General features: G+C 37.6%; 1 protein-coding gene across 1 annotated transcript; it reads right to left on the reverse strand.

Annotated features, from left to right (window-relative positions):
* Positions 1-9,041: 9,041 nt before the first annotated feature.
* LOC104904145 (putative cysteine-rich repeat secretory protein 5) lies at positions 9,042-9,863 on the reverse strand. Its single transcript, XM_010692335.2, has one exon. It carries the CDS (start codon positions 9,861-9,863, stop codon positions 9,042-9,044), a length of 822 nt encoding a protein of 273 aa, XP_010690637.2.
* Positions 9,864-11,193: the final 1,330 nt, after the last annotated feature.

The raw sequence follows: 11,193 nt of genomic DNA on the forward strand, positions 1-11,193 counted from the left end.
TACTAATCAAGAACTAACTCACCTGGCACACTTGTGTTGGACGGTGAAGGCGCTGGAGGATCTGGGCGTATGTCCTGGTAAAATTGACTAGTCGTATCATATCTCAATTGGCAGCTCCGATAGTAGATTGCCACACGTCTACTTGCTCTATATGTATTCACCATGACCGATAAAGTTGTTCTTAGGCAGTTTCTGCAATTGAACTTATCTATGTCAGGGGTGCACTGAGCAAGGCAATAAACATATTCAAATAATGTCCAATTAGCCCCCATCACAGCAAAATGTCCCCTAGCCGAGGTTAGTGCGGCATCGTTGATCACGCTATTCATAGTAGTCGCCAGTGAGGAGCTAATAACTGATCATAGTTTGAGACATTGCGCATGTTCCATACATTAAGCCACAGAGATGTTGTGGTCAATGAGATAATGGAATTGTTTGAATACCGTAGCAAGCATTCCTCATACCAAACAAATGCTTCTCTAAAGAAAGGACAACCTTGTACGATGGCTTGTGTTGCAGCTTGGATACACTCGGCGCAGATATCAGAGTTCACGTCGCCTCGACAGATATAGAGGCCATATAATCTGTCCGAGACTTCGCCAGCCGTGGAATGATAGAAATTTTGTGTAGATGCTTGTGCGGATAGATTCGGCAAAAGGAGATTGAGATTCTGTTGGTATACGCTGCCCTCAGTATAATTACCATAGTCACGCACACAACTAACATTTAGATAATTTATTGAATAAACTCTATAAAGTTTGCATAGGAAAACAAATATGATGAAAGTAATCAGATTCCTTCCCATGGAAACAAGGGAAAGATGCAAGATGACTTTATTGGGGCGTGCAAAGGGATTGTTTGCCTAAACTATTCGTTCAGCCGGCATGATTTTAACAATTCATTGTTTGATTACTTCAAATAATGATATGGGTTTCAAGTTGAAGATCATATCATAGTAACAGAAGTTCATGTTAGTAGCTTATAAAAGTCAATTTTAAAGAATGTCGTTGTCTTATGTATTGGAGTTGAAGCATTCTTTAGTACTTAAAAGAAATATTCAAGAAGTCAGAGGGAATAATGCAACAATAATCTTTTTACTGAGTTTAATAATTATATAAACTAATCTATTAATAAGTATCACCATTGTAATACTACTGGACCATTTAGCCTGTTCAATATTAATTATTTTCTAATAAACAAATAATCAATCAATCATGAGATAAGATAGTACAAAGTTTATTGTTATAGTTGCCTAAGGTAAATACTTCAAGTATCTCAGACTAATGCAACCCTTGCCTTTTGATTGTCGAAGATTACAAACTTTGACCACGTTTATTATTGATGTACATTAATTTTCATTATGTGGTATATAGTTAGATTTGTTTCCACATGTATTATCATTATATAAGCTTTCTAATGTTTTTGCTAATATATCTTTTAAAGATATTGATGGATAAGAGTATACATATTGTGGTGATTCTAAATATGTAATCTTGCATTAATGTGTCATCGATCGGAGGAAAGTTTTGATAGATGTAGTATTAAAATAAATTTGGCCTTCACCTTGAGCTAGCAATCGGAAGTCCTATTGCTTGCTTAAGTCCTGGCCAATTCCCACCAAGATATGAATTTTTGTAGGTACATGATAACATAATTACATAATGAAAATTTTCATTGTTTACTGAATTGACTGCTAGTTTGTGGTGTTTGTCTTTTAATCCAAGTCATCAATTGAGTAAATTTGAGGCTTAGTGTTTGTCCCAATATTTTATGCATTGGTGGGAAAAAGGAATTTGAAATATTGGATATGAGAAGCAGTTATCAAATGGCTAAATTAAGGAAGTAGTTGAGAATAAAGGGGAGGTTCAATTTACTGGCTCTTACTGGAAGACATTCTTCTAGCTATATATATTTGTGTATTGTAACCTACGTTAGACACTAACTACTACAGGACATTAGCAGACAATAACTCTTTCTCCTTAGCTATTACTAATCTTCATTATTCCATAATCCATAGCAAACACTCTCACTATCTCCATTAATACTTTACAAAGCTACTGTGTAAATTGCACTCAAACGCCTATATTAACGACGGCACCTTCATGGTGGATTGATGATCAAGAGAATCACCCGCGGTTTTTTCCATCTTTCGATTATTTCGCATCAACAATTGTTTGACTTTCTATTCTTTTACTTACATTCTTGTTGATCATTAATTATTTCATCATGTTTAATTCTATATATTCTTCTTGTTGTTGGCTTCCCAACACCTTTTGTGTACTTGGTCCAAAATCTCCTTAAACAATTTGACGCCCACCGTGGGGCCTTCACCAAGATCTCTATACATCGTTCATCACTTTCTTTTTGTCTACTATTTTGTTTGTGCCTTCTCTATTTTCTGTATTTGCAATGGCAAGAGATTAGGTAACGACTCAAGAGGTCATAAATAACTCAATCGCGTCAAGGCTATTATGATAGAATTACAGAATAGTTATGTCGCATCATGCATGGAGAATCAAAGCCTGAAATCTGCTCAAAAGTCCAAAGGCTCTAAGCACCGCAACATAGGCGACATCTCCAAAATGCCTAACGCCGACATCAAGCCTGACGGCGACATCATTGGAGACCAGGCCAAGGGGTAACCGTATTCCGTCGCCGACGATCCCATCCAGCAGCATCTTTAGCAGCTAGAAGACATGATCGCCAGAATCCCTGGCGTCCCTCGTCCTATGGAGAAAGCGACGCCGAACAACTATGCAGACTCACCTTTTGCTGATTTCATTGCCATGGTCGAGGTTCCAAAGCGGTTCTTCATCCCAACTATGAATATGTACGACGGCACTACAGATCCAAATGACCACGTCGCCCAATATAAACAACGGATGATCACCATCTCAATTTCTCATAGCATGCGCGAGGCATGCATGTGTAAAGGATTCGGATCGACGTTGACTGGACCAGCCCTGAAATGATTCATCCACCTTGGTAACGACACTATCTCTTCCTTTGCGCAATTGATTAATATTTTTAATTTACAGTTTGCTAGCAGTCGTAAGATGGAAAAACAGGCTAGTAACTTACATAGAATCGTGCAAAAATCTGATGAATCATTGAAAGAGTTTGTTCACAGGTTTAACAGGGAAAAGGTGTCGATTCCAAATTGCGCCATTAAGACGACGATTGAAGCTTTCTGACGGGGACTGGATGAAGACTCAGATTTGTACAAAGAACTTACCAAGTATCCCTGTCCATTGTTCGAGTATGTTCAAGCCAAAGCCTTGGCCCAGATCCGATTGGAGGAAGACATGCAGTCAAGAAAGGAATTTTGTGACGTTGAAAGCAGGAAGTCGACGCCAAACAAAGAAAGTTCGTGGCGTCCAAAGCCTTATGATCGTCCACAACAAGTTCATAGCGTCCGTCAGACTCATCAAGCCAACGATTGGAGAAATGATCCTAGTTCGACGTCGTCCAAAAAGTGATTTCGACGTAGACAATTGCGACGGCGTCTGAAAATTGGACGTCGCCAATTATTTCATATCTCAAGGAGGGTAAGCACGTTTCCTGGAGTTGGAACGTCGTCCATCTAAAACTCTATCAATTTCAATCGTATTATGTTGAGAACAAAAGAGATGCCACTACATGTAAGTAACCAACAAGTTAAATTGAGTTATTTCATTTCATGTTGTTCTCAACATATTCTATTTCCTTCGTATTTTAAGCATTATTTCATTATATTATACTAATCTCACCTTTGTTGTGTGAAGACAGGCATAGGGGACGAGGATTAGTTGACACTCAACTTTAAGACAATCGAACACCACAATGTTCACATTAACCTGACGCCATCATTAGTGTCGACGACGACATCACAGTTCACGCCGACCTTTATTATGACGGCGATAATTTTAAGCTGGGGCATCAAGGTTTAACGGCGTTCTGGTGAACACAACATGACTTCTATGCAAAAAGGGACACACACCTTAAGAAGTCATCACAACAACATTCAAAACACCACACACAATTAATTAGAAGAGACAATTTAGCCCTTCGTAACAATTAATACATCAAGTGGTTTCAAACATCAAAGGTACCTACACATACATACACACATTCGTAAAAACATAAGGGCCCTACACTTGACGACATATCCTGGATGACAGCGTTTCGTTTTATAAACTCAACCTCTAGTCACGATGGAAAAGTCATATACATACGTACATACATACTTACCAACATACATTTGCATAACACACACAAAAAAGATATACAACGACTTTTATACACAAAAAATAACACAAAAAACTAGTTTGTCTCCTGGCATCTTTGTCCTCTACAACAGGGCCATATTGAGCAGTTGTCGTCGTCTCAGTAGAGAAAGCGACGCCGTCAGGAAGCAGGTCGTCGAGAGTTCTAAAAACAACAAGGAATTTATGGACATCGTCTTCTGAAGTCCGTAACGACGTCTGACCTTCCATGTTCTAGCATCCACTGCCTCCTTCAATGACGTCTCCTTAATGATTTTGGCGTCATCAAGGATGACGGTGGTCGTAGTTATCACAACAGCAGCGACGATGGCATATGACATGGTGTTCTCTAACGACAACACCTGAAAATACACAAGGAAACTAAGTAAAAATAGATTGACATCGTCCGACAGGTTAAAAAATATTCAAATACCACAACTCAGGTTTTTTTTCCCCAAAAAAAAAAAAAAACTTAGCGTCCGTCGTAGTCCAATTAGCGTCCGTTGTAAGCAAAAAAGGAAGAAATTAGTTGAAAAAATATGGTCAATTAGCGTCTGCTGCACCCACTCTAGCGTCCGTTTACCCGGACGCTCATTAACGTCTGAAGCAAGCGGACGCTATTTAGCGTCTGAAAAAGCGGACGTAAAATACCGTCTGACACATGCGCAGACGCTATTTACTGTCTGCACATGTCTCGGATGGTAAATTTGAAAATTCAGACGCTAAATATTTAGGGTCCGCTTTGCGGGCGGTATTTGGAGAATTAGCGACCAGGGGTTTTGCATCAGCCATTTAGCGTCCGTTGGCGGACGTTAATCTTTTTAGCTTCCGACACCGTGTTTTTAGCGTCTGATTTTGGCGGACGGAGAGGATGACATTCTTGTTGTGGGAGCGGGCAATATTTCACTCTTAAATCTGGAAACATTGCTTGGGAGAAAGTATGCACGCTTAAAAATGCAGGAGGCCTGGGCCAGAGATGTATTTAAGTGGAATGTAGCAAGTCTTGGTAGATATGTGTGGGCTATATCTATTAAGCAGGATATTGTGTGGCTCAAATGGGTACATTCAGTGTATCTAAAAAGGGCAGATTGGTGGGGATACTACAACAAGCTCAAGTTGGTATTGGAGGAAACTTTGCCAGATTAAAGAAACAGCTTAAGCAATCATTTACACAAGCTGAATTCAGGAACATGAGGCACTATTTAGTGAAGAAAGTGTATGAAACTTTGATGGGTGGGAAAGAAAGAGTTCACTGGGATAGAGTAGTATGGAATAGGATGAATCTACCTAAACATAGATTCATTATTTGGTTGGCTATACAAGGTAAGCCACATACAACAACGATTGGCTGTCATGGGTGTAAGCAACACTAATTCTTGTCTATTGTGTGCTCGACATAAAGAAGATCATCTACATCTCTTCTTTAAATGTCCCTTCATTTTAGCTTGCTTAAGTTATTTCAAGGGTTGGATGAAATGCTCAACACAAACAGATGATTTACGACATCTACTTAGATGGATAAGAACAGCAGGAGAACTAAGTTTCAGAAGCATGTCTTTATAGCTGGGGTTTCTGCTATGGTATATATGATATGGCAGAGTAGAAATAAAGTGTCTTGGGAACAATGTGCTCCCAATATCAGTACAGTTTGCAAACAAGTGATTAGTATTGTAAAAGCCAGAGTGAGGGTAGTATTACCTAAAAAGATTTCTAGGAAAGATGGGGAATGGTTCCTTAGTCTTTAATGGATGTATAAACACTTGCAGTAGTGCCTATCTAAGGGTGAGGGGGTCCAACCTAGTTGGTTTGCCTCCCCTTTGATGGGTTTTGGTTCTAAAATGGTGTTTTATATATATAATACTCTCACTTGCTTAACAAAAAAAATAAAAAAAAATTTTCCCCATTGCCACGATTAATGAGTTGGATAGAATTTATAACAATTTTCTTTGGGGGAAAAATAGGTTGCATCTAGTTTCTAAGGAAGCTACCTTTCTTCCTAAGTCCAAGGGAGGCCTTGGTGTGAGAAGCCATAGAGTTCTTAATACGTGCTTAATAGCAAAGCTCGCGTGGAAGCTTCGCCATGGTCCACATAACCTTGCTAAGGAGTGTGTCGAGTTAAAATATATTCGTCCTAGGGGGGTTACTAAATTCAATAGTGGTTCGCAGGTTTGGCAAAGTGTAGGTTGGCGTTGGCACCTTCTGGAGGAGAGCTGTGCTTGGGTAGTGGGAAAAGGGAAAACGATTTCTCTTTGTGAGGATAATTGGCTAGGAATAGGGGCTATTAGAAATTTCATGATTGGTCCTCTTAAGCAAGAAGAGATGGTCTTGAGGGTAAAGGATTGTTGGGTAGATGGTAAATGGCAACTGCCTCATATGTCGTTAGATGTCCCAAATCACATCATTGAAAGGGTGGAGTGTATTGCGTGGAAGCCGGCCATGATCGAGGATAGCCCCTTCTCCACCGTTGTCGATGAAAATACCTTCTCGTTGCGGAAGGCATTCGATAAAGAGGTGGAAAACCTTGGGTTTAAGAGTAAATGTCTAGTTGGGAGTGGGAGGGAAATTATTCGCCTAAGATCCAATTCTTTCTTTGGCTCATTTGGCATGGTAAAATCCCAACCTTTCTTTCCCCAAACATCCCTTTACCACAAAAATATTCCAACCCGACTTTTACTTTGTGTGATTCCGCGGAGGAAGATATATTACATTTGCTTCGCGACTGTGTTGAGGTTAAAAATTTAGGATCAATTTGATATTAAGAAAGAGCTAAAAGTGGGGCCCAAGGATGAGTGGATTAGAGCTAACCTTGGCGGGAGATTTTTCCCTTTATTTGCTATGAGTTATGGTTGTCTCGCAATAGAAAAATTTTCCAAGATGTTGCTCACCTAAGTCCTGCTGTGTTTGTTCGGAAAGTGTCTTTTAGTGTTTGGGAGTTCATCTCGTCCAAACCTCTTAATCCAAAAATTTCTAACTTGCTTGTCTCGCCTCCATCCTTTATCACACATGCCCAGGATTATGTCGTGCATGTAGGCGCCTCAATGACTAACCCTCTAAGCCTTGTTGTGTGGCTGCTTGTCTTCGAAATAGTGTAGGTGATTGGATTATGGGATGCCAAAGGTCAATTATGGTTACTGATATTCTTATGGCAGAGTTTCATACGATCTATGAGGGACTCCACCTTTCTAGGAGGAAATACATTACTCATCTAGTCCTAGTGTCTCAGTGCCAGAACGCCATTAGTCGCATCAATCAAGAAGAGTTACTACATGATTTATATGTTAACATGGTTAGAGAGTGCAATGAAATGTTGCAGGAATTCGGGAAGGGGAAGTGCATGTTCATGAAGCGTGACTGGAACAAGGTAGTTGATGCTATGGTGCATGAGGGCAGAATTTTGGATATGAATCGAAATGTTGTTAAGGAGTTGCCCCATCCCCCTAAGTATTGCGCTAACTTTATTACGGATGATTGTACTAAATTTTTTTAGTAGTTTCTGAGCTTTGCTATGCCGTTTTATCCAAAAAAAAATAATATTTTAGGAGTTAGAACTATATATTAGAGGTTTTATTATTAGAATAGGACATTTATTACTCACTTTTCAATGTAACGTTAATTTCCTCTCTAGTTTTCTCTCTAGTTTTATGCCCCGATTTATTTCCTATTGCTACTTTGGAGATTCAAGATTCAAGCTTTCGTATTCATCTTCAATTCAATCAAGTTTTATTCTCTCGTCTTCTCTTTGTTATTATTTAAATTAGGTTTTCCATTATGTTTATTGCTTTTATTGTCATGATTATTGAGTAGGCTTTCATCTAGGATTGAGTTGATCCCTAGTATGGATTGATCATATAAATTCTTTTCTAATTCCCATGTTATTGAATTATATATTTAGGGTTTGATAAGATTGTTGTTATTGTCAATTGTGCATCTTGATTTAACCCTAGTTTTATATTATCAACGAAAGTTGGAGTTAAATTTAGGAATATTTGTTTAATGCTAAATTGGTATTTTATTAATTGAGTTTATCAATGAAAGTTGGGTCTTAATTTAGATAGTCTATCACAAAGCCACATTTGTTTTAGTGGTCACAGTGCTGCACCTGCGCGTCCTTCCCCATTTTGCATACAGGTCGAGGGTTCAACTCCTCACTTTAACCAAAATTTCTCTTTTTAATTTTCATTTATTTTTTTTTCATATAATTCATACTAATTTGTACAGTTCATACTTATTTGAACAACTTTCATACTCATTTGTATATTTTCATACACTCATTTATAAACATTTGACTATGTTCAATCAATGAGTACATAAAACTCAAATGAGATATGCTTATTTTGTAAATCAAGAAATATAATAATTAAAAAATTAAATAAAACCCAACCCAACTCATACTCAATTAACAAACTCATACTCAAATGAGTATACTGAAGTTGAGCAAGATTTTCACCATAGGGTATGTTGACTAGAAAAACACACATTGGAGTGTTGCCCATAGATAAATTTTGGAGTGTTGCCCATAGATAAAATTTATCTATGGGGAACACTCCAATGTGTGTTTTTCTAGTCAACATACCCTATGGTGAAAATCTCGGCTTAACTTCAAGTGGGCACGTAATTCCAATAAAATTGAGGGGTGTAATAGTGAAGTAATAAGGTATATATGTAATAATAAATCAACTTCTTTATATTATACATATAAGTGTGATCACTCGTGGGCGAGCCTTTCATTATTCTACAAATGTATACTGCAACTAGTATACAAAACGAATTATTACAAGTAAAACATATACAGATAGCTTACACGAATGTGAAGTACATGGCAAGTAACAAGACCAAGATCAAGTGTAAATAACTTGGTATAAATTTGTGGTAACCATTGCCAAAGAAAGGCTCGTTATTGTACGTCAACAAACAATTAGAGCCAAGAATGTTTCCACCCATAGAAGTTGGAGGGAAAGTAGTATACAGATCATGTAAGCAATCACTGCAGTTCATTCGAGATATATCAGGCGTGCATTGACTTAGCATAAAAATTCTATCAGAAGTACCTGTTACTCCAACTTCCGTGGTAAAGAAATAAGGGTTCGTCAAGATGCCGGAACTAATTAGTCTAACGACGTCTTGCATCGTAAACAACAACGTCGTGTTGTATTGCCTATGCTGTGACAACCTATCACCAAATCCTTGAACGGTATGTGTAGTATTTCTCCTGTACACTAACGCCGTTGAGCTATTGGCATAGCGTATTACGCACTCAAGATTTGAGGAGGATACAATGGCATTAGGGTGATAATTAGAGATAGGTTGACGTACAATAAAATCTCTTACCCTATGCAAACAATTGTCACATCTTTCAGCACTAAGATCACCTCGACAGAGAAACCAACCATAAGCTCGGCCGGAATCATCACCGGCAGAGGCGTTGAAGAAACCTGCTGAGGACTCGGATATAAGAACCGAGAGTAGTGAATTGACATTGTTTATGTAGTTTGTTCCTACAATAGAGGTACCGCCTATGCCGATTTGAACAATCGCACCGAGGCCTTCTTCAGCACAAGAGCTTGGGTTGCTAATTAGGGAAATAATAGTGAAGAAGAGAAAATACTTTGCCCATGCCATAGTTGTTTCGTGTTTGTCTTCTTTGTTTAATTGTATGGGGATTGTAGTTGGACAAGAGGTATTTATAAAGAATGGGAAAGTTTATGGATAAATGATAAGCGTATAGGTTGACCATTTCAAAGGTTTGATAAACTAATAAAGCGTGGACCATTACTAGTCGTTTTTGACCTATTCTAGCAATGGCAAGAAGCTTATGGATAATGGCGAGTTACCTTGTGATGAATATTCTTGCAGTTGAACGCCTAGGATATTACGTGTACGTTGCTAGTTATAATGTATTTGTTTCATAGTAGTTGAAATAATTGACTGACAAACGTATCAATACACAACTTTTACTATATATCTAATTACTCCCTCCATTTCATTTTAATTGTTACACTTTGATATTTAACACTATTCATAATTTCACTGTGACTATCATTTGCGATTTGTACGCGGATGAAAATATAGTCATGTGGTATCTTGTTAGATTCATCATAACATGTATTTTATTAATATGTATTTTTTTATAATTTTTACAAATACAAAATTAAAGATATATGTCCTCAAATTTTACGTTGACATATGTAAAAAGTGTAAGTTTGTAGATTAAAATGAAATGGGTGAGTATGGCGCTTTACAGCAGAAAATGAGGATAAATTGACGAAGACCTCATCCTCCTGCAAATCATTCAGAAAAAATAAAAATATCAGCGAAATTAAATGTTGTTAAATTATGATAAAAATGAAGCAGAAATAGCTTCTGGTATCAATGTTTGTTTTCTACATTTCAGCCCCTTGAACATGATTTTTGGAGTTTATATTGAAAAAAGAGTACTTGACAATCCTCTAGCCATAACATTTCAGCCCCTTGAACATGATTTCAAAGGTTTGATAAACTAATTATGATGTATATATATGATCCTAATAAATTATTAATATATGTTTAATTAGTAATTAGTTTGGTAATTGTTGTTTTTTAAGTTAAAAATCAAGTAGTAATGACATTCTATCCAGTACTACTTATGTGGGTGGCATTTGACCCAAATCGAAAAGTTGAGTGGGCATTTTGATTAATAACCCTAACCCCAGGAGCACCTGGGAAAATATCCCATTTTCATACTATTGATGTCCTTGTCTTATATATCTTCAATCACCATTGATGTCTGTTTTTGCCCATATCCTGCTTTGAGACTTGACAATCCTCTAGCCATAGCATTTTTTGTTCCTTCCAAAAAGCCGTCTGTATTGTTTTGCTCCATTCTTTTTATGACAAAATTATATCTAAGGACTGTTCCCGTCATTATTTTCCCCAGTGAGTTTGATTTTTTTTAGAAATAAACATTATAGTT

Source organism: Beta vulgaris, chromosome 9 (assembly GCF_026745355.1).
Source record: "Beta vulgaris subsp. vulgaris cultivar EL10 chromosome 9, EL10.2, whole genome shotgun sequence".
NCBI classification, from domain to species: Eukaryota; Viridiplantae; Streptophyta; class Magnoliopsida; order Caryophyllales; family Amaranthaceae; genus Beta; species Beta vulgaris.

Excerpts from the sequence above, each read along its gene's own strand:
- LOC104904145 (XM_010692335.2), bottom strand. The coding sequence starts at position 9,863 with ATGGCATGGGCAAAGTATTTTCTCTTCTTCACTATTATTTCCCTAATT.